This window comes from Corvus cornix, chromosome 1, assembly GCF_000738735.6.
Source record: "Corvus cornix cornix isolate S_Up_H32 chromosome 1, ASM73873v5, whole genome shotgun sequence".
Classification (NCBI taxonomy): domain Eukaryota; kingdom Metazoa; phylum Chordata; class Aves; order Passeriformes; family Corvidae; genus Corvus; species Corvus cornix.
The window spans coordinates 46,789,082-46,813,620 of NC_046332.1; the positions used below are offsets into that span (position 1 = coordinate 46,789,082).

At 40.1% G+C, this 24,539-nt stretch overlaps 1 protein-coding gene across 1 annotated transcript in view; it reads right to left on the reverse strand.

The window, feature by feature from the left end:
• ATP8A2 (ATPase phospholipid transporting 8A2) overlaps positions 1-24,539 on the reverse strand; it is a 320,460-nt gene that overhangs the window by 235,004 nt on the left and 60,917 nt on the right. Inside the window, exons 9-21 of the mRNA XM_039565493.1 lie at positions 23,957-24,084; positions 22,884-22,995; positions 22,191-22,356; positions 19,762-19,889; positions 18,550-18,627; positions 16,403-16,491; positions 15,662-15,706; positions 14,270-14,345; positions 7,582-7,687; positions 6,169-6,251; positions 4,508-4,557; positions 2,305-2,374; positions 520-604 (exon numbers count right to left, since the gene is read on the reverse strand). Coding sequence (XP_039421427.1) covers positions 520-604; positions 2,305-2,374; positions 4,508-4,557; positions 6,169-6,251; positions 7,582-7,687; positions 14,270-14,345; positions 15,662-15,706; positions 16,403-16,491; positions 18,550-18,627; positions 19,762-19,889; positions 22,191-22,356; positions 22,884-22,995; positions 23,957-24,084 — 1,216 coding nt within the window. The remainder of the gene's footprint in view (positions 1-519; positions 605-2,304; positions 2,375-4,507; positions 4,558-6,168; positions 6,252-7,581; positions 7,688-14,269; positions 14,346-15,661; positions 15,707-16,402; positions 16,492-18,549; positions 18,628-19,761; positions 19,890-22,190; positions 22,357-22,883; positions 22,996-23,956; positions 24,085-24,539) is intronic.

Sequence of the window (24,539 nt, forward strand, 5' to 3'; positions counted from 1 at the left end):
GTTCATGGTTTTACTATAAATCAGGTATGCTATGCTATTGCAGAAGGGGGGAAAAAAAGCCCAGTGCTTCCCTGTGAACAGAGGTGCTACATCAGTCAAAGGCCTTACAGACCATTTCAGACCATCTTTGATGTCTCAGTCTACCAGGCTGCCCAGCATGTTCTGCCTCGTAAAGCCAGAGACGCTGGCATCCGACTTCTACCCTGGTAAAAAGACCTCCAACTCCAATGTAACTGAGCTGTTCTGGGCAACACAACTCATACCCTTTCCCTTCATCATGGACACACAGAACACTGTCCTTTCCTTCCAAATTCCACTTCCCTATTGAAATCACACAGAAGTTGGACAAAACCCTCCTTACACTTGAAGTCATCCTACAGTTGTTAATTTGCTAATAACACACTCCGTCTTGATTTATCTTCACAATCATCTCAGTTGACACCACAGAGCTTAGACAATGCAGAATATGCTGCAAATAATTTCATAAACTGAAATCTCATGGCATGCTGTTTCTCTTACCTTCCGTTGCGAAGTATTCAAGATGGCACAGTGTTTGTTCCATATACTGGGAATCTTTTGAAAGCCTCTCAAAAATTACATTATCCTATTAAAACCAAATTCATTACAACAGAGTAAGTCTACATAGGAAGTTGCTATTTGTGTATTTACAAGCTCAAGAGAAGCAACCTGAATGGACTTGCTAATATCAAAAATAAAACTGTATTTACAATATATTTGGGGTTTAGAGTCTCTGATTTGAGTAATTAATCTGGATTGTGCCCAGTGGCAGAGATACTGCTTCCACTTTAAATAACAGGAACAGAAGTACACTCTGCCCTCCTCCCCTTTTTCCATAAAGAGGTCCCCATTACTGGGCAGTACAGAACACTTCTCCACAGATTACTAAGCCAATATATTGATTTTCAGAGAACACAAATGTCTGGTCTTATTCAGTACATATTGCAGTCCCATGCAGTAGTTTCCTGCAGTCCTTTCTAGAAAAGATTCCCACTGATGTTAAAAATAAAAGGCAGAAACACTGATCATGTTCTACCACAACATTCTCTCAGAAACAGCCTTCTTCCTGTAGCAGCTTTCTTTATCACTAAATCAAAGGACAATTGAAAAGGCCTGGCTAAGAGCTGTAATCAAAATATAGCAGCATCACCCACATAACTAGAGTCTGGATTTTACTCTGCAACTACCAGAACAAGTTCTACAAACATATGTAATACAGAAACTCTACTTTTACTCAGACATCTGCTCTTAAGCTAAGTAAACAGGCCTACATCTAGCGCTGATTACAGACAGGCATACAAACCTATTTATTATGGAAGCAGCAGGACAGAGGATGACTACCAGAATGTGGAAGAGTTAATGCAGAATAAGCAGTTAGCTTACAGCTCACATGAGTGGCAGATGCAGCATGTTAGTACATCTAGGTCTGCTCATACAGAAAACAGCATGAAACTTTGTACTACAGAGTCTCCTGCTCTCCATCCCTTCCAGTGCCACACTCCAAAGAACAGGGTGAATTCAGGCATGGCATGAACAACAAGCAAGTTCCAAGTCTGTGTGGCCCTGTTAGACATACAACTGTGAACTACCACACAATGGCAGGGGGCTTAATTCCCTTCCACCACACCAGCATGAAGCCAGCACATCTTTATGAAATCAAGGGAGATAAACAGAAGCAACAGAGCAGTGAACACAGACCTATATGTCATGGCAAATTCAAGTAAACCAGAGCCTCTCAGAGGTCAGGAAGAGTTTTCCCTGTTGCAAAAAGCCAGCTCCATAGTTTTCCACTGAAATTAGAACCATTCTCTGGCTGTGGACAATGCTAGTTTTGGAGCCTTTGTACTGTGCTAAGTTATTGCTCTTGTCAGTGAAGACAAAAGCACAACATGGTGCAAGTCATGATGACAAATAACAGCAGGTGCAGAGATGCACGAAAGCCAGATCAAGAGCCAAGCACTTGAGAACAAATTTTAGTGTTATAAATTCAGACAACAGCATTTTGTCCAGCTCCTGAACTCCTGCTGCACAGCTGGGTAAGCCCTAGCTTTGCTGAAGTGAGGGTACTGCTCCCATTAATTTCAGGATTTCAGCTGGGTAGTAGAAAGCCTAGCAGTCTTCCAGCCTACAAAAGGAGTCAGAGGAGGAATGACAGCTCTCTTAAATCACTTGGCCCTAAACAGAAAACCAACAGGTATTCTGTATGAGACATGAAATGTCAGCATCAGGCACAGCTGTTGAAACAATAACTGGCAGTGTTCTCCATTAGGCAGCATAATTACTTACAGCCCCTTTGCAGTAGAGACGTAGCTGTCCTGCCGGAGTTCGAACGATCACTGACATTCTCTTCCTGTTGCTATTGAAAGAAAAATAGTTGCTTTCATTAGTCAAAGTGGTGAAGAGTAATTCCTGTTCAAGCCAGTGAATTTTCTCAGATGTGTTTAGTGCATCTGAAATCAAATGGGATATAACAGCAGTAACTTAAGATCCCACAACCCTTGACCACAAGGAGAAATATTAAATTGCCTATTTTGAGCTTCAGCCCTATGTCTCCCATTGGCAAGCACTTCAGACTTAAACCCAGATGCGAGCAAGAATTTGAAAAAGAGCAAGATAGTATAAAATCGTCTTGGAAGAAGGGCAGTCACATTTATTCTCATTATTCTCTCTCAGTTTTTCCTTATTTCTCAAGCAAAATTCCTTTGGGGACTCTAGAAATGGAATCTTTAAGGCTGATCACATCTTTATTATAGGCATAACAGACATTGAAACAACCATCCACTGACAAGGGCACTTGTTTAACTTCCTACCTCAAAAGCAAGCAAAAACATCATTGAAAGGAATCATGGTATAGACCAGTTCTTGGGCTCTATAGATTCTTTATATTGGTCTAATCAGACCCACATAGTTGGGATTAAGTACAAGGAAGTGAGACCCCCTCGAGCAAGGACAGGACAGTCAAGTTTGGCATCTATATTAAAAAAAACCCTAATGTAGACGGTAGCATACTGTACACCAACATCTAACAAAGGAAGGCAGGCAAGGATAATTTCATTTTTTTTAAGAAATTTTGTCATTTTACTTATCAATCTCTCCTTTAAAAGACCCACTGGAAAAGATACTCAACTTGCAAGAGGCAGAGGCAAACAAATCAACTCTCATTAAGGGAACCATAAGAACATGTGGTTTCATGTAAATCTTTTCCTTAGCAGAAGGACAACTCGGAAGTACCCTCCTTCCTCATTACCATTTTGCCAATGTGTACAAAACACAGTGTTGAGCAATCTTTTGTCTCCTCTTGAGGCTGCTTTGAGAAATGAAGTCCCTTTTCAGAGCTCAAGAGCCATGTGTATTAAAGCAAGCTCTTGGCATGATCATCAGACAAAACAAATCTTTTCTGAGGCTTTCTAAAGAGGGGTTGGAAGGACAGCAATTAGCTGTGCCCAGAATTGCTGCAACATTCTAATGACACTGGGAAACTTCCATGTGCTTTTTGAAAACTAATTACAGGAGCTCCCTCAGTGGCCAGGTGGGAAGGTGCTACACAGGGGAGAATTAAGACAGCTCTTTTCTGCTGCATGCAAGCTGTGGCTACTCCTGTCCACAGACACCAGGGTGCTGGTCAACTCGCCACAAACCCTCAAAGACTCTTCCAGTGCCGTTTCAGATACTTACCACAAGTAGCTGAAATAGCTACATTCTGACTGGAAAGAGGGAAGTACTCAAGAATAATCTTCAAAGCAAGTCAGGACACAAGAAAAGCTGCCTACCCAAATCATCCCTACCTTTAGTTTTACATAGTCCTTTAGAGCACAACCAGCCAACTAAAAGACAGCAGAGAACAAGAGTTCAAGGCTTAATCCCCAGCAAGAGTAGGAAAAAAAACAACAGAAAAAAAAGGAATGCTAACTAGCACCTAGCACCATCCAAACTGGCCTAACTTGATCAACTGACAAAGAGAAAGCACCTTGTTATCTCCAGTGATTTAGGGGCCTGATTCATCAAAGTTTCTTGCTACCCAAGCAATGCCCATCCTAATGAGCCTGACCAATTAGGAGTGCTTGCAATGTTTATATTTTCATAGCTGGCATGGTTCTTAAGAGGAGGCACTTCCAGGTGCAGTTTCCATCTACTCAAAAAGCAATTTGCAGAAGCACTATAAAAGTGCAATCCTAAAGTATGTTCTTGAAGTAGACAAGTGACAAATCAGGATACCCATGAGTCACAGCAAGACGCTTCCAGGCCAGCAACTTCTTAATACATTAACAGAGCTGCAGTGGCAGGAGAAAGTTTTATGATCACATGCCAACAGCCACCAGTTTATAAGCTCATTCATAGTACCTCAGAAATAAGATGATGAAGGGGCAGGACAAAAGTTAAGGAAGTTCTGCTTTTCTACTGTATCAGCTGTACCTTTTTACTCTCAATAACATTTTTTTATAAAAAAGTTTTTGTTACCCTGCATTTCGCATATTAGAGGAAAACTTACCTGGAAAACTCCAGCACATTAAGAATTTCAAAGGTTTTCTCTTTCCCCAGCTACAAAAGAAAACAAAAGAAATCGGGTACTATTGTAAGTACAATCTGCATTATATTCTTATACGTGCAAACAGGCAAGCTGATCAGGCGGCTGTCACACATCCCAGGGTGAATAAATATGGCAATGGCTCCCTCCACTGGTTAGAGGATGCAGAGCCCTATTTAAGGAACTTAATTCAACATCCTGTATCACTGTGGCATCCTTCATTTACTACTGCTACATCATTACAAGGAGTTAGTATCTTATCCTTTTTGATTAGGCATGCTCTGAAAGCCAAGCTGCATGTTTAGCTCTCAACAGCCATCAACTAAGAGACATATTACAGGCTGTAGGCATTTTTCCAAGTTAAAATAAGCATGCCCTCCAGGCATTACAATAACCTTTGACTGACCTCACTTAGTACTTATATTCTGTGAATTCACAAGAACATTAATTATATTTTTCATTGCAAAAAAAAAAAGAAAGATTAACTGAGGAGAAATTCCTGTTATCTTTGGGGGCTGAGCAGGAACAACCTGAAGAAGGAGAAAGATTTTAAAACACCTGCCATTCCTGTTGCATAATATACAAAAGGAGTAGTAGGAATTTGACCAGAGTCTTAGAATTCCAGTGATATTGGTAGCATGCAGTTAAAGAAAGTGCTGCAAAATGTAAAATCTATACACATGCAGTATACACATGTCCAGGGCATGTATCAACTTCCCCAAGATTAAAAAGCATCTCCAAACCATTTTACATGTGCTGCCGCTGATGTAGGCAGTAAGGAGAGACAGGAATCTCTGAAAGTGACAGCTTTTATTGCTGGCTATAGATTAACAGTGCCCCAGCTTTGTATTATGAGTATACAACTAGGCCAGGTAGGCCTGGCTGTTCCTGCAGAGGAGAGAAGCATTTAGGTGGCTCTAGATGACACTGTCTATCTACCTTCAACTAAGAAGAAGTTTGAGAAATTGTAAAAAGTTCATGACAAGTCCTAGAAGAAATGTTTCAAGTGCTTAGCTTGGCAGTGCACCAAGAAATTTGAGAGGGGACATACCTGACAGGAAGGACAAAAAGACGTTCATTATTCTTAATAAGCACCCTACTAGCTGCATCTGTGTAAATCCAGAGCCACTTTAGCTTAGACTACAACTTGAGTCTGAATGAGGCCTCATGAGTTTGAGGCTGCCTGCGTTAACTGCAATCCATTAACTACGCACCCCCGCATACACAGCTTGTCAAGCAGATACATCTTCTACTGAAGATCTTACTCAGAAGAAATGGAACATTTAGAAGAACAGCAGCCATTAAACATAATAGTCATAAAACCTCCCAGACACATGAATTTCCTTCTAATGTGAGTGTTCCCATCTGTGCTTCCTAGACAAGGGAACTATTTTTCAGGCACAACTGCTGTCATTTCCCAAGTAAACTTGTAACTTCCCATGCCACACAGAGAGGCAGAGGACTTGGCATCTTCAAATAGATTAAGACAACTTTTCTCAGTGTGCATAAGCCCTTTGCATGTAGGATCCTGAAGGCCCTGGAAAAGGGCCCTCACAGAACCAGGGAGGACACCTTTATGCTCTGCATGACCTTGGCAGCCTGTGCCATGCACATCCACCGCTTACCGCATCAATGATAACAGAATGGGGAGTCCGTCCTGTGAAGACATAACCAAGTTTTTTTGCTCCTTTTACTAATGCTCCTTCATCTGCCAAAACAAACAAACAAACAGCTTGAATTTAACCTGGTATGTAAAAGAGGCCTCCAAAACCCATACTTAAATACGGCAGATTGCCAAAACAGCATCCCCTTTCCCATATACTCCCATCCATAGGGATGCCAGAGTAGCTCTGCACACTCTTCCACAAAAAACATTCAACATTTTAGTCCTACAAAGGCCGTGCAATATCAACTACACAAACCTGGTACTCAATCTGTATAAAATACCCTGTAACTACTGAAGCATTGAACTCTTTTCTTGTGGAGGTGCCATACTTTTCCACAAGGGAAAAATACCTGCTCTGAAAGCAAGATCAAAGCTCTGTTACTCTAACTTCCCACAATATGCATTTAATCCATTTTCTGCTGTGAAGGCACTAAGTTCAGGTACTACAGAAATACAGCATTGTTTTCTGGAGACTGAACTGGGCAGTGTTATTAAGAGCTCAAATAACAGAGCTGCAATCAGAGCCAACACCTGTACCTCCCATAGGTAATTACAGAGCCTCCTTAAGGAGCAAGTGTCATCAAGCACAACTGCCATACAGGTGGATTTAGTGCCTAATTCAAGCAACCCTCATGTCTCTGCAGCTCCCTTGGTCTCCTCATGGTTCATCACTCTGACCAGACATTCCTTACATGAGCTCTTCAACCTACTTTTCAGACACTCTATTAAGACATAAAACAGAAATGATGCTGCTTCATCACTCAATACACCACTACAGCAATTCTAGAAATATCTTCACTAACAGAGATAAACTCAATGGAGAGCAATGTTCCCCAATCTGGCCCCGCCTAGCTCTGTTAATACCTCTGGGCTAACTGAAAGGAGTAAAAACCAGTGAAGTGCAAACCTGAATACAGCCAAGATTCTGAAAGTTTTGGTTGTATTGTGCCAGGTATCAGCACTGGAGAGCTTCCTATCTTGCTCTAAGCAGATAGTAGATCAAGAAAGACAGTTTTTAGTCATGCCAATAAAGTAACGGCTCATGCAGAAACAAATCATTACTTCCTACGCACTCAGTCTTTTACTTTCACCCTGCAGAAAGAGTAGAAGGTCTCTTGAGAGCAGAAGGAATCCTAAGCCCAGCCTATCTCTAAAGAAACATCATGGGCTACATGGTTTTGTAGGAAGCATTCAAAAGCAGTGTGTACTGATTACAGAAGATGCCAGATCTACTGCTAGCATCGTGGGGGACATTTTGCTTTCAAAATCAATGACCTTTGAAATTACCCAGAAATTTATGGACCTTCCTTCCATCTACCTCTACTCTTTCAACTCATTCCTTTCCCTCCCAAAAAAGAAAGCAAAAACCAACCTGGAGAGGAAGCCTGGTAGATTATTGTATTTCCTTGTCTCTCAGGAACAACAGTATGACACACGGCCAGCAGTGTGAGGAACTCCTGTATATGCACAGCTGTGGGCTAGACAGGACGCCAGGAGAGTGAGGTTTAGCATTACACACAGACTGAGGAACCTGTTCACTAAACTGAGACAATCTTACATGCCACAGACAAAAAAAACCCCAAAACATATTCTGTTCTCTATTTATAGCAGTTGTTTTGACCTCAGAACATCAAGACAGCACAGTTCAGGGCCAGCATTGATGAACTAGAGAGCTAATGGTAACGACCTCGTTTAACTTGCAGAGAGCTGAGAAGCCAGAGTATTCCCCCACCCCACAAACATAAAAGTATTACTTCTTTAGCACCCCAAGCTTCATATAGGCAAAGACATCTGCCACAAGATGATGACAATCTAGCAACAGGAAATACTACTAATGGCAACTTCCAATAGATTGACAGCAACCACACCAGAACTAAACTTGCTGCAAGTGCACCCTTAGTGATGAACATCCAGAGCTGAGAGCAGCTGAACAGCCAGTAGAAGGCAACATCATGTGTCATTCCAGAGGAATACAGAACCCAGCCAAGCATAAAATTAATCCATGGTCCCTACACATTCAGCATCATGAGAACATGCAACATAAACCACTGTTTCAAAGTGCTTAAACAGACACCATGTCTGCAACTCAGCAAAGATGCTCTGGCACTTAAATCACAGGCCTCTGATCAGCCAACCCTGGCAACTGCAACCTTTAGTGATGTGAAATTAAGTCCCTCATCCCATTCTTCCCTCCTTTCCATCCCTGCCTCTGGCACAAGATTTATAGTCTCACAGCAGTCAGGAACAGCACTCAGATGCCCAGCTCACAACCTGGCCTACTAACTTCATCCACAATTCGCACAGATCTTTAAGATGCTTGGCTGAAACAGCTGAAGTGAACACATGGCTCTCCTTCACCAACTCTGCTATATCCATAACATCCACAGGTGGTAGCATCACTGTCTTGGATCACAGCAGCCATTTGCTCAGTGACTCAGACATGAACTTAGCAGTTCTACCTTTGCAGAAAGCCCTACTTGACTTTGCAAACTCTCAAAGAATTTCTGCATATAAAAATACCATCTAGTTTCCAAAGTTTTCATTAGCATAGCATATGCACTGGCAATATGAAGGTTTAATTAGTAGGAAGTAAATTCTTATGAAAGCCACAAAACCATGTCAGCTGGCAAACATTGTGTCAATGTGTGTAAACAAAGTAAGCATATCAGAAAGTAGAGTAATAAAAAGACTGAAGATCCAAGACCTATATTCTTGTTTTACTTCATGTACTTTTTCATGAATATTTTCAATGTAACTGTTTCCAAATTGTATGGTCACATATCACTAAAATAACAACAGCTGTAGCTTTTGACATGCTGGGGTACAGAAGCTGTGCTCAGGAAAATGAACATATATTTACACACTATTATCTGACTAAGTCCACAGCAAATTACAGTCAAGTGGTTACTGCTGTTCCATTATTTCCAGTGAAAATAATGAAAGTTTTATCTCCATGTCCAAAGGCACAGCCTGCCAGATTCTCATTTCAGCATCTGTTGCTGTAGACCTTTGATGTCCTTCTCACACTTTTATCACCTAGCCCCTTAACAAGCTTTCATAGTATGTGTTCTATCAGCTGGAAACAACCTGTCTCCAGTAATGACATGGATTTTAATCCTTCCTGTGTATGTATTTATGTTTTCAAGCCAGCAACATAATTTGCTGCTGTCTTGGTATTTTCACAGCTCACAATGTATTACAGGGCAATCTTCCAATTCTGTTGCAACCAGCTTATCACAACAGCTCCTCCACACAGCTGTCATTTGTTTCCTTTCTATAGTGCTCCAGCACTGACAATATTTGTTGCACAGGCATGAATCAGGGTAGAGCATTCAAATTCCTACTTTGGACCTGTGAACAGAAAATCTGTTAATGGCTTCTATTGCAACATATCCCTTCCAATATGCTGAGCTGAATCCCAGCATAGGACAGAAGTCCCACAGGTTAACTGATTCTGCTTTATTACTTATTTTCCTCTATCAACTCTCTGACATCTCAGTAGTGAAATTCTTACTGATGGTCTCTGTGAGACATTTCTTGCCTGTTCATATGTTAAGGTCAGCCCTATTTCTTCCCACCCCATTTTTTAGTTCTCTATCTATCTGTAGTTGGAACAAAGTTTCCATATTTTAGTCTCTTATTTATCAATCCACAGGTAGTTCTCATTTTAAGTGCCTTCCTCACTCATTTTTCTCCCTGTGTGCCAACAACTCTGGGTGAAAGCCATTGCTTCTTCCTCTGGGTTTTTTGCCCAAAGATCCATGAAAAAAATAGTGTACAAACATCTACACAAGCAATATACTCCACTGGCTGAATTACTTTGTTTGCTGCCCCTATCAGCTGAGAACCACATACACATTGCAACAGTCTCCCACTTCTGGAAGCAGATTGTTAGCTACAAATCACTATCCTCAGTGAAAGCAAAGTTTAGCTATCTACTAGGTACACCACTATCCATTATCAAGCAGACCACTGGTCAAGAAGCTGTATCCCAAGTTTTCATCTCTTCACGGCTCCCTTATTTAGAGGAAAAAGCCACTGTGACAAGACTCAGTCTTCTGGGGAGCAAACTGCACTGTGCAGAGATTCATATCTGCACATGTGACACACATGTCTTTATCTGGACTCCTCACTGAAGACAAACTATTTTTCTCAACTGTTAAAGAGTCTGATAAAATTACAAGGAAGTTGCATGGGAAGTTAAAGATATCTTTCATCTTTCATTTTACTTGTAGCAATATCAGATCAGTGCTTCCATTCACAACATTTCCATGTGAGCAGGACTGACGGTTTTTTGACCAAATAGCCTAGAAATGGCCAGTGGGATATTAAAGCACAGTCTAACAACCTGAGAGCTTACTACTTTGCATGTAAGTGGCACATTCTGCCAAGGGAAACTGAAAATGCTTATGTACTTCATAACCAAGGAGAATAACGACTCACCATCTTAAAAAGATATGAACTTCCTACCATTTAGTTCACTAAAGTATCTGGAGAGCAGTGCGAGGATCCAGCCATGTTGGGCACCTCCAGAACAGTGAAGCTGGCAGGACTGGAGGAGACCAAGATATTTCAGGCACAGACTGAAAGAAGACATTAACCAGCTTTTGAATATCAAGAGAGTGAAATGCAAGTTTATCTTGTCCAAAACCAATGAGATATGGCCTATAATTAAAGATACTGCCTTGTACTTTAACAAAAGTACCAAAGTCCCACGCACAGTAAGAACAAAAGCAGGTGAGAGAAAAATGTATCTCACCAAGCTCTAACAATTTAATTGTGAGCTATAAAATTATAGGTTTGGACAGTTTTGCAGCAATCTGAACTAGAGCCTCTCATAGGTTTTCATCACCTGAACATGGCTTTTTTCCCCTCCTGTATTTCAAATCCCAGTTTTTCATCCCAGTTAGCCGTGGCATTAGCTGCTTTCCTATGGAATTAAGAATCAGCTGATGATAGCTGTCATTTCAACAAAGCTTGATGGGATAATAGCCTCAGTTCCCACACACTACACAACAATAAGCAGACGTGTTGGTGAGGTCTAAACAAACACTTTCAGTGTGGTAAAGGCTCAACGTGAGCACAACAGTCGTCTGTTCTGCCTGGTCAGCTGCTAAAGTTCTCATCACACATACTCACTGAACCCATTCATGCATCTGCAGCTATATCTATATATATGTTTGCCACTTCTTGGCCAAGAGATAATTTGGTGGCCACAGAAGAAAGTTCATATGCAAATGGAAATTCACAGATGAAGTTCAGGGAGAATCCTGGGAGACAGAGGAGTCTAGGATGAGAACCAAGACTGTTAGTTTCTTCACTTCTTGACCTCCTTCCCTGCTCTCCTATCATCAGTGTAAAACATAACCCCACATCAAACAGGCTTGCATCGCCATGCTGAGTTCATTCACAGCACATGTGCAACCAGCAAGCACCAAGGTAAAGACCGTCTAGCACATTAACCAAACATTCCTTCTAGTCTTAGAAAAAACCTGATCTTTTCTTATTAGACTAAGTTTATGCTATTTTCTCTGTAGAAACAAGACAGCATCGTACACCTGGTCAGCCGCACAGTTCATCCAACAGAAGCTGATACAAAGAAAAAGCACAGGCAGACAAACCTATGTACTTTCTTCCACATTAAAATACCAGAGCAGCCAAGAGAAACCTCTACATGTGCTCAAGACAAGTTATTTTTCCCTGGAACATTTCCTACAGGGCAGTAATTCAGTAACTGCTGCTCAAAAGTGGACTTGGCTATCAGTCAGCCCTTACACACCAGCGGCCCAGAAGAGCTATGAAATTTAGAGGTGATGCAGGATGCTAAAAATCTTCCTAGCAGATGGAAGACAGTCTCATGAGTACAAGTACATAATTTTTTATTTTCAACCTGGAAAGAAAATTACTTGGCACTGAGACAGTTCTAAACTAACACTTGTGACTGAAGTGAAAAAAAGATTAAAATCTTCAAGACCAGAGCAATGAGCACTTAACGAGAGTTTGGAAGAGATCACATTTACAGCTTCAGCTGCAAAAGGGCAAATGTTTAGAGGGAATTAATTGCCCAAGTACTGTACCATCTAACTCCACTAGGCAGCTTGTGCTAGAACATTTCTGTTTTTTCACCTCAGTTCACTAAATGAGTAGAAATTGACAGACATCTGCAAGTGGCATCTGCAGCTATCTATCAGCTGTAAAAATGAAGATAATATGGATTTTTAGATAGAAAGAAGCAGTTTATGCATCTGAACAGCTGACCTAATGCAAAAAAAAAAAAAAAAAACTGGAAAGACCCTTCCCTCTACCGATATCCTGGAATTTAGCCCTCCTCTCACCCACAGACTGACAAATACACCTGAACATGCTAAGCAAACTGTTACGTGTAGTTCTCGCATTCCCATGTGTTGTGCTGAATCACCACTTGCCAGAGGGTGGCACCCATTCCTCCAGTACAGTCAGGCTCTGAAAACTATCTTTGGCTTACACAAGGTACTTCTCATTAGCCAGAAGTGATTGTCTTCTGTGACACTGATTGTCTGAGGGCCGAGTTCACACAGTATGCTCAGCCCAACAGTCAGCTGTGCAATGACATCAGTATTTGTCTAAGTGACCAGCAAAAGAATTCTGAGCTGTCTAGACTAAATGACACTTAAGGAAGCTACCAAAATCCCCTATTTGCCTGCTACAACAGCATGTATTTTGTCTATCCCCCAAAGCAGAAACTACCCAGAGAAGATCAAATAATTAGGTAGCCCAAAAATAAGGGGCCATCTCAAGGCTAGGTGAGAAATTCCATCTCAGACCTCATTTGAGATACATTCCTTCTGCTGAGTCTATTAAAATATACCAAAGCATTTTTCTGCATGCATACCTAAAGCAGCAGCCAGAAAAAGCTCAAACACATTCTACCTACAGCCCACACCTAAACCAGAATGAATACCTGGAGTCAGCAACTACCATAAGCCATAATTGTAGCCATAAATGAACAAACAGGACTCAAAGGAACAGGACAATACATGAATCTTGGCTGCAAGTCACGTCCAGTGGAAATCCTTCCAGTGTCCCTGATTACAAAAGCCACATAGGAAACCAGGGCACTGTTCTGAGAGGGTGACCTTGCTGGAGGTCAGAGCAGAGGAGCCATCTTTAGGCTCCATCACCCTGAGGAACACATAGTGCCACACCAAGTAATTATTCCCTTCTGGCATTCACACCATGCTGTGTTTCAAGTTCTTAAGTACTGCACAGCAGAACAGAAAGAAAAGCTTTCCTGCACACAAACAGTATATTGCAACTATATTTTAGATGCTCATACAAAACTTAACCAGCCCAGTTACAGAAGCTATACTGTCTAAGGAGAGCAATCAGCTGCTTGAGTTTGTGCTTGCCAATGCTCAGACCCCATACTGTGAGACAGCCTGCAAAGAACAAGGGTCATGCTTTTTGGCAAGTGAATTAGTTGTCTTGCGTCCAGTCAGACACTTCATAGCTGCATGATTCCCAAATAAACAAAGAACTGACACTGTAAAGACTAGGTCCCTTTAGGACTCAACAGCTAGGCTAAGATTATTAATCATTAAGGCTTATGCTAAGCTTGAATATGCAATTAATTCCCATCTTTTGCATCCTTTATATAACTAGAATTCCAAACACTTGCAATACTTAAAACAAGGCTCATTCCAGAATTACCTTGTAATGCTGTAGATTATGATTAAAAATGGTGTAGATGTTTGAACACTCCATGTAGTTTTTCTTTTAAAGAATTATAATTTCTATCATAACTTGTTACAAAGCATTATCTTCCATATACAACAGCATGAACCTGCCTTATAGGTAGCTGGTATCCATATCAATGCCATTGCTTCTTTAATTCAATTGTAAGACAAGTGGGCAGAAAGGCGTTGGAGGCAGCTATTTTGATTCCAATTTGCCCCCTCTGTGCTTGCATGACACAATCACAGAGCAGACTTAATCACACAAATAGATTTGTTCAGCATTCAATTCCAGACAAACCTAGAATAGGGCATTTAAGAGGCGTGATATTCAAAGAGCAGACTTACATGATCGTTTTCAATGTTTTGCAGCAGTCTTGGGTCATCAAATTCACACGACTCACTGGTGGAAGGAGGTAGCTGGCTGCAGAGCAAAACAAGCACATTCAAACAAGTGGCAACATTGCCAATCTTAGTACTTCATCTCTTTTCTTGGGAAGCAAATTTAAAAAGCAAAGTAAGACTCCAGTGTCCTTGAAAGCATTGAGAAAAGATCATATGAGTAATGCAGAAAGTGCTGAAAATGAGCACCAGCAAAAAACCCAAAATGGTTATGGCTGACGTGTTTCAGAAGATTCACGTGTCAATGCACCTCCTGGCACAGATGTAGCAACAGCAGTTTCTAAGCATATTTAAGATACATGGATTTCAGGGAGGCTTACTTATAAAATAGATCAAAGTTCAATATCCCTAAGTTCCCTCCCTAGTCACAGTGTTCTGCTTCAAGCTGACCCCTGGAGGATTTTAAGTCTGAGTACTCCACATAAGTACCCAGAAGAAACTTTCACAGAACTGACTAGGAAAGAAAGATGCAAGGAAAGAAAATATGGCAATGAAGGAAACAGCAATATCTTGGAAGAAAAGAGGGATCCATAGAAATTACATCTCAACAAAAAAGAAACGTGTAATTTTATCACCTTCCTAAAAGATGATCATAAAAATGAGCTGGACCAGTGGAGAAGCCTAGCTTAGCTCACCACCAAGTGCTTTTCTAACAGCATTCAGTGTTTACCTGTTTCTTGGGTAGGAACTCTCACTTCTTGCCTGTATTTGCCATTCAAATCCATGCCAGCCCTCCCTGGCTCTTCCCCTCCTTCCCAATAACCTCAATATGCTTCACTGACACCTGCGTAACACCTCTGGGTCTTCACTCATTTCTGTGGAATGGGACAGACCTGTCACCTCTACTGATTAAAGTTCTCAATAAAAAGGAGTGGGATTCTCTGGACATGATAGACCTACGTATCAAGCTCTCTCTCAGCTTAATTACTAAAACATAGCATTTTAATAAAGAAGTCCCTTTTCTTCTCATTATCAGGCCTGAACTTAGTGATTGCAAAGAGCAACATTCAGGCTCTAGCTTCAGTCTCTAAGGTTCCTGTAAAGTAGGTTACTTTTAGCTTTTAACTTGACTGTCTGCAATTATAAATAAGCACTGCATTAGCATCCCAGCCACCCCAGCCACTGCCTATTCCTCACCCCGTTCACATACCAACTCTCTGTGCAGAAGAGTGGATCCATCACCACCCACCAGCTCTGCATTAGGCTTCCACTGGAAGACCATTTTACTCAAACAGATTCCTGCCTTGGGCTTCTTCCAGTCCCAAATTGGAAAGCGGTCTTTATATAGATTGTACCCACTCTGCTATACAGAACACAAACATCTTGGAATATATTTACCTGAAGTCTTCTGATGAACGTTCTCTTTCCAACTCAGGAAAGTGACTGAGGAGTAGAAAAAGGGAAAAAAGAACATTTATTCCACTTTAGTAACCAAAAAAAATAGGTGGAAAGCGAAGATCAATGAGTCATCACACAAAAACATATGCTGGAACCACAGGTTCAGCTGTTCATACATTTGAATCAAGTTTTCTGCCTTTTGAGATATCTAATTTAGCTACCATGAAATTCAAAGGTTAACTTGCACTGAGATCTGAAGACTACCCATTTAAAATGAAGCAAATACAAAGATTTAGATGACTCAAAGGGATCCTTTTGTCAGAACAGAATAAAACCAGTAAGCAGGTATCCCTCTTGTACAAGGAACATTAAACTCTATAATTACAACTACACTGTTCTAAAAAAATTCTGGTTCTTCTCAAGTCTCAGAAATATGACTGATAATTGCTACCCTTGGACTGCAACTTTTTCCCTCTTGAAAAGCCAGAGCTTATTTAGCACTTCTGGTTTTGTTTAAATCATGATCATGTCAGTTAGGAAGCAAGTTTCTTTGCTTCATGTGAAGTACTCCCCAGGTTTGACTTTCATAATTTGTGCTGCAGGACAGGAAAATGAAAGCTATTAATTAAGACCACAAAACATGCTAGAATATAAACTGAAGAACAGAATGTTCTAAACCTTTTCCAATATAAAATTTTGTACCAGTAGTAACCACACAGTTTTTTAAAAAGTCATACGTACCCATATGTCACTCCAGCAATACTGCATTTCTTAAAGTTCATGATATTGCATGTTAGAGTACCTGTTTTATCAGAAAACAGGTATTTTACCTGGAAAGGAAAAAAAAGTCTGATTTTCAACTTGCATAGTAACAAGCTCAAAGTAGAAAATAGGAAGATTCTCAGAGACATATTGCTCAAATGTCACAATATTGGCCAATGCAGGCTTATTACAGCTTGATTTGTCTACCAAATCTACTGAAAAATAATCAGGCAAATTATTTAATTGCATTAATTCTTTATCTCTAAATGTGGAAGGGCTCAAATAGTAGATATCAATTGCCAAGGCTCCAGTGTGGTCACCACAGATGTATTTGGTTGTGCTACTTGGACATTTATCAAATCTTTCAACTGTACCTATCTCAAAGAGCAAGACTGGAAATGAAAACAAAGACTCAGGATTGTTGAAGGATCATTGGGTTTTTACACACTGAAGATATTCAGTGTTTCAAAGATCACCAGAAATGTTTGGGGCTTTTTCCCCTCACTATTAGCATGGAATATGCTAGAGTAAGTCCAACTGGTATTCTGCAGGCAAACAAAAGCTGCTTTTTCTGATGTCCAGTCATGAGCAGTCCTGAAGTACACAACACACTGCCACAGTCAGCACTGCCCAAACTAATAATCCCTTAATGGAAACAGTGACTTTAAGGTAGATGTAAGAGGCAACCCCAACAAAGCAACATGACCTCTTGGAGCATTAGCAGATTCACAATTCCCACCTTCAATGGGCCACAACAGACCAAAACTAATTGCAAGTTAATAACACCACAGCTGTACCTCTGCACCAGCTAAGACTTTCAACAAGTAACATGTAGGAAGGGATGGTAATAACATGAAAGAGTGAGACAACTTAAAGACCAAACAACTTTGATGTCCTGGGGTGACAGGTAACTAGAGTTAGAAGAAGCTTTTCCTCAATAATCGCCATTCAGTTCAAGACAGTGCACGACACTATTTCTAAGGTGATCCTTTAGCTGTGCACTACACTGCTACTGAATACAGCATTGGAAAGGGAGCCTTTGCAAGCCAGAAGTCAAAGTGGGTACCCAAACTTCTGAGGAATTTTAAGTCATTAATAATTTCACCATAAAACAAAAATATCAAGGGCACCTGTGAACATGTAATTCAATTAATGAATCAAAAAATTCAGTCTAGTTACACAGAATCACTTGTAAGCTATTCTTGAAGATAACATATGGGCCACCAACATACATTATGCCACAAATACTTTACTTCAGGCAAAAATAACACCATAATTTAGAGGTTGATAACGTCACATCAAAGCGATTTAAATACAAATCAAATTTTAGCATTCATAAGAAAAACGTCAATCGGTTTAAGCAGGAAGAATATTGACTACGCCCCTACTGAGCAGCAAATTATTGTGTCTTTTAGATACATAAATGTTGTCTCTAACACTAAATTCACACAAGTTATGAAGTTCACATAGTTCCGTTACAGACCTATAACCTTGATGGTCAAGGAAAAAAGCTAGCATTTCTCAATGGTGCTACAAAATTCCAATAGCAAAGTCGTATTTTCCAGTAAGCTTGTTATGGGAAGCCCTTCCAGTCTGAAGAAATGTTATTTACAGAATAAAGAAATCTACAACAACTAGAAGTTAATATACAGTTATCTTTAGCTGAAAGGAAAATAGGAATGCTTGAAGGAACACACTATCTAAATCAGGAATACAACTGCATTTTTTTGACTGGCATCTCCTGTGAAGTAGTCAGAAACATCAAGACCTAATAACACAGTCTAGGCTGTTGGCCTGCTCTTCAGCCAAGCTTAGCCCTGTACGTTCTGTCCTGGTACAGACAGCCAAAACCACAAAGCATCTCTCCAATACCTTTGAGAATAAAGTTGAGTGAACATATGAAATAGTTTCAATTCCCAAACATAAAACTGCCTATATGACATTACATTTAATCCTGTGATGTCTCATTATTTCACTTGTAAGACTCAGACTAGAGAAAATAACAATGTCCCATTAACCCGAGTAACACAGAGCAACGGAATAAAGCAGATTTGTACATCTTGCTCTCACACCTTCTCTCAACACAACATATCACAATCACGACACTTAAGAAAACGTTGTTTTACCTGCCCAAGTTCCTCATTAAGGTTTGAGGTTCTGGCCATTGCAGGTGTATCTGTTTCAGGGTAATACATATCTATGTCCTGAAATGAGAGCAAAATTAAGACTTATGTTATGCAAATTAAGCACTAAAGTCCCTGTTTTTCTTTTAGTCAGCTCCAGCTTGGCTTAACTGTCTTAATGCTATGAGTGGGCATTCTGAATGCTTGAGACAAACATCATCCCAGGATGGATATGGATGCCTCCTTTACTACATGGACATGAGAAAAGCCAGATTCAACTACAGGTAGTTAATAAACTAAAGGTACAACAGTAAAAAAAGAAACTTAGTACAGTAGAAAGAAGCTCATGCACCAGCCATGATAATCATAGGTATTCAGTTACAACAATCAGTTGTTCTAGCCACATTGATGACTGGAGAGACAATTTTAGTGGCTCCACAAAATAAACTCTTTCTGTTACTGCATTTTATTGTGAGAGTAAAAGAAACAGCTGCCACACAAACCAAAGCAACTTCTCAGATATGCATCTCTAGTACATTATAAGCAGCTCAGGGAACAGACTTTTTAAACTTCACTTACATGTATTTTATAGGAACCTACTACATTACTCAAAGTCCAAGGATTAACGCATACCAACAAAAGGTATTCCTCTTGGTTTTGTCCAGCTTGAGAGCCATCACTACAGTATTTTTGGCCCACAACTTGAGACAGACATTTTGAAGTCAAAGCTTCCCTGAACAGAGGGATTACTGTTTGCTTGCGTGAGGCAGCGCCAACTTATCTCCTTACAAAAACATTACGGTCCATACCAGAGGTGACCTTAAGGCCACAGCCAAACCCTAAACCAAACTCCACACCTTCAAACAAGTCTAGTCTTTCCCTCTGCTGTGTCTGAGAGAAGCTGTAAGATACTGAAGAGTTTTCAAAAGATAATTACTGAACGTGAGTCAGCAGAGAGATCTCCTTCAACCAAGAGCTGAGACTTCCTTCTCATCCTAAAGGCCTAAAATACAAGTCATCATTTGCACAGGGGACCTTCCCATGACTAGATCTTTTAATTTCCTGTGAAACACAGAACTGATATAGAATAAACCCTCTGAGTTTCCCAGAAGTTGCATCAGAAAAGTAATTAGAAAATCTTGCAAAGATGTTAAGTGGGTTTTTATTTTAAATGTCAACATCCAGAACTGAGATACATTCATTCTTGCTACTTACCCAATTTATAAAAAGAGCCTGAGTAAACTTGACAACTTCCAATGTCACCAGAAGGCTGATTGGAATAAGGTTGTTGTACAAGATTATAAACGTCAGCAGATTGTATCCAAAGTTCACAGACAGCATTTCTGTGGACCAAAAGACACAGGACATCAGCAGACACAAGTCAGAGTGGTATAGGGGCAATCATTTTTATGCAGTTCGCCTGATCAGATTTAGCAATGCTAAAATAATCAGCTAGTGTGTTGATGCCTAGTGTAAGGGCAATTTTAATATTGATTTCAATAGAAGATAGATAAAACACCCACAGACCACATGCCTAAATACACAGCATTTTATACCAGGTAAAGAAGAGCAAGGTTGCTGAGGCTATATATTAAAGAACCGAACTCTTTCTGAACAATTTTTGCTAGACAGATGGTGAGAAGTACAATATTCCCCACTATAACCCAATTTAGACATTTATCTGACATGTCAACTGCCCAATTAAGAGCCACCAATGTCACTAGTAATATAACCATCTTTCAGGAAGTGCCTACTTGTCTCAGTGGAGTTAGGAAACAAAAAATAAACACCAAAATTAGTTCTAAAATCTGACATCACTGTCAGAATTGAGAATTTACCTATACTAAAGAAATCTATGAGAACAAGTTGACTTTTAAACAGTTGCCTAGTATATGAACTAAGGCACCCTGCTTAAGCAAAGAAGCTGTTATTAACAGTGACAGCATTGCACAACTTGCCCAAGTAAGTCTGACATCACAAATGGTTCTAAAGGGAAGGGGAAGCATTTATAGATAGCCAGCAGGAATGTACAAGGCTCAGCAGAGACACAGGATGAAAGCTCCTGTTCATGGTGCTGCCCACAGCCTCTCTTTATAATCAAAGTCTCCATATTTGTATGCTCTTCATTTCCCTAGAAACTTAGAGAGGCACTTCAGTCAGCACACAGAACACCCAGCACAACAAGGTCAGAGTCCACAACTAAGGGTTTTCAGCATCACAAGGTAATTAGAAGTCAGGGAAGCAAACTAGGAGGAGACAGAATCCAGAGAAAATTGCTGAAGCCTAATGAATATCAGAGTTTAGACAAAGGCACCTCCAAGTGAGAGCACACCCTAATTCTGTATCTTTGATAAGTTTGCAGAATGAAGAAGCATGCTTGGTATTGGAACATTCTGCAATACAATTTTTTACAGAGATGAGACATATAACCAAAATTTAACATCTACCTGCCTAACCTGAAAAAGTGTCTTTCCTGTGTGTGGTAGTTACAGAAGCTATAGAAACTGTGCATTAAATTTACAAAAAGGCATCTATACAGACTATTATGTCATCCTAGTCTATTGCAAGTTGCACCTGTTTTATACTGCAAGTTCAAGAGTTCATCCCATTCATCTTTTCCAGTATTACTTCTGTCATTGTAAGGCACAAATTTAAACTTACTCATTTAAAAAACAAGGGAGAGAGCAGGCAAGAAATTCTGAACATTGCTGACACTGCTACTAGAAGACATTACAACTACCAAAACCTAGAATCAAATATGGGGCATTTCCATGCTCTTCCTATATGGTTTTTTTTTCATTACTACCACAACTACAATTCTTAAACTGCAGAGGATACACTTGCCATCTGTTTTGCATCATCAGCAGACAAGCCATTTGCAGTTTGTGATAATTGCTTTAAGATCTGCATCTCAAAATGCTTCTAACATCACATTTTACAGCTAATGTAACCTCCTCAAAAGTTTGCTGGGGAGTACTTCATTGTTGATGCCCGTCTTCGATAAAGAACTAATAAATTTGAGGACTAAGAATGTAATCAAATAAAACCCTTCAAATAACCATGCTAAGAGATCAGTTTTCTCACAACAAAATCACAGAAGCAAAAGACAGAAGCTTTACCCAATAAATAACAATTGTAACATTTAGCATTTTGGTTTTCTCTAAAAGAGCAGATCAGCATTTCTGACTGAAAAAAAGTTAGAGAAATCCTTTGCATCTCTATATCAACATAAAATTGAAGTCAGCATCAGACTGATACCATCCTGCAGTCAAATACAGTCAGACACACATAAGGCTGCAGTACCTGACCTCCTCTGAGAAAAAAAATCGTGTATGGTATCTCCACAGAGATGAAAGAAATGAACACCAGATATCCAAGAATAATTTTTCCCCCTCTTCTGTTTCTGTCCTGCTCCTTGGGTGCTAGCCCAGTGATATTTACCTAACCTTCAGAAGTCTCACTGGGAAGTTCACTTATGTCAGCCCATTCTCAAAAAAAAAAGAAAATATTAGGTCATCAAAAACCTAGCAAGATGTGGCGGTTTTTGTTTTCTATTTCTTATTTTATGCATTAATTCAGTGAAGCTAAGAGCGTGGCTGGCCCTACAGGCTGATACCTCCCTGGCTCAGTGCCTGCATACTCACTGTTGGAGCCAAGGTACCAGACGACTTCGCCGTGTGTTCTGTTCCATAATAAGGCACCTACAGAACTCACAAGGGCCATTACCAGGAGAATACAGAACAAAACCAGGATCTGCATGTTGGTCACTTTCTCCACATTTGATCTCTTCAGAGGTGCTTTGGTTGAATTCTAGACAGCATCAGGGAAAAAAAAAAAAAAGGAACCTGGCAATGGCTTATACAAGAGAAAACTGCTGAAGTAAACCCAGTCTTTACTTTCAGAGTCCATTAGAGCATCTGCTGTCCATCCCACCGATGGTCAGCAGCAGTGAACAATATATACATGTTGCTGGTCTCTCCAGGCACTCCCTGACAGGCCCTCCCTTAGTACTACAGTCCTAATCTAATTATCTCCATGATTATTACTATGTCCTCAGCTGTCAAGCCTCAGTTTTAAATGTCATCCAGCTACCAGATAAACTGCAATGAAAGTCAGTTCTCCTTACATATTGAACTGCTTTCACTTTCTGTAAGTGTTTGCACATGTGCACATGCAAACACAAGTACAATGGACCCTTGTATTCCTCAAGGCCTCCAGGGCTGAAACAACTATAATGAGCCAAACCATTCCATAAAATCAAGTCAATGACAACGAGAATACAGGAAAGATGACCAACTTCTATCAAAACATGCCCTTAATCCCCTTAAAACCTTTACCTGCATGAGTTTTGTATCATGTCCTGTATACACAACAATACCCAAGACCCACTGAGTGTTTCTCAGCTGTGCACCTCTCAGCAAGATCTGGTCTGGACCAACAGGAACTGGGCTGCAAAGCAAGAAGTTCATGTATCTTTCAGTTCTCGGTAACATTTTAAAGAAAGTAGTTCTACTCTCAGCCTTATTCCCCAGTAAATAATAAAAACAACCCCAAACAACAAGAGGAGAAGAATGTACTAGCAATATAATGATTGTCCACACAACTGAAGAAAGCACTGGAACCTCTGTAGTAAACTTGAGAACTTACATGGCAGCCATAAATAAGCTTATTCTGCACTTGACCTTGGCTAGTACATTCTCTCTCACATCAAGGACAGAGAAGCATCACACTTGCAAAGAGACCATCCATTTCAAGCAAACTATATGACATATACCATTAAACAAGCGTTTGAGAAAACCTGTGTTACCCACATGACTTTCAAGTGGGACTCAAGTGATCATCTGCTATTCTTGCACTGAGCTGCCCATGGAATATACATTTTGTGAAGGAAAACAGGCACGGCCAAATAAAACATGTATATTCCTACCAACCTTTCGCAAACTGCAAATTTAAGTACTAAAACTACATACTTTTCTTTCAAGAGTTGTAAAAATCAACGTCACCCTGACAAAGCCTCCAAGTTCTGGGATCACTTTTCTCTATACACCTGACCTTGGTGCAGCCTGTGGCTCTAGTTGAAAGGGAAAGGTTTCCATTTCTTCTGTGTATCTTATGTAACAAGAAGGCCCTAAAAACCCCAACCATTTCCCTGAGTCCTTCTCTTCAGATGTACATTCTAATAAAATATCACCATTAATTACAAAGAAATCAATACTCCCGTAACAAGCGGAAGGCTCCATATGAAGATAGAACTGTGTTATCTTATACTGGCAGATGTTCTGATTAATAATTATTAATTATTACTCTCCTCTTCCCCAGCAAAAACACGCATGTGCTTAGAGTTATAGACTAAAAGAACAGAGGAAACATTTTTCCTAATCCAATGAACTCATGGCTTTGTTGCCAATACCTTTGACCATCTAAGCGCAAGTTTCCAGTGAAGTCGTAGAGATGGCGGTTGGGTCCTTCACATTCTATTCTCCCAGATACTTTCATCAATTCTTCCCTGGACTGGAGACTAGCAGTTTGAGACAGACCCTGCACAGAACAATTCAAAGGAGATTCTTGTCAAAAACTGTTATTAGAAGGCAACCTAGGAAAATGGTACTTCCTTTTAACATCTACGAAAACAAATGTAATTAAATCTGTGGAGGTCAGGGTCCTGTTTTGCTTTGGTGGGTTTTTTTTTGTTGTTGTTACTTTTTTGGGGTTGGTTTTTGTTGTTATGTTTTGGTTTCGTGGGTTTTTTTTTGTTGTTTATTTGATATTTAATACCTCTTTCCTGCAAAGAAGATTCATTATGGACACATATGAACCTCCTGACAAGACTGAAACTCTCTACATAGATATCATGATCTTTCTTTCACCAAGAGGAAAGTAACCTCCACAAAACATGAAGTTGGACACATGCACGAGGAAGTGGAGAAAAGCAGTGTAAACAGGCCTGGCTTTTTTCTCAAAGTGTAGGTGCACTGATGTGTTATGGCTGCTAA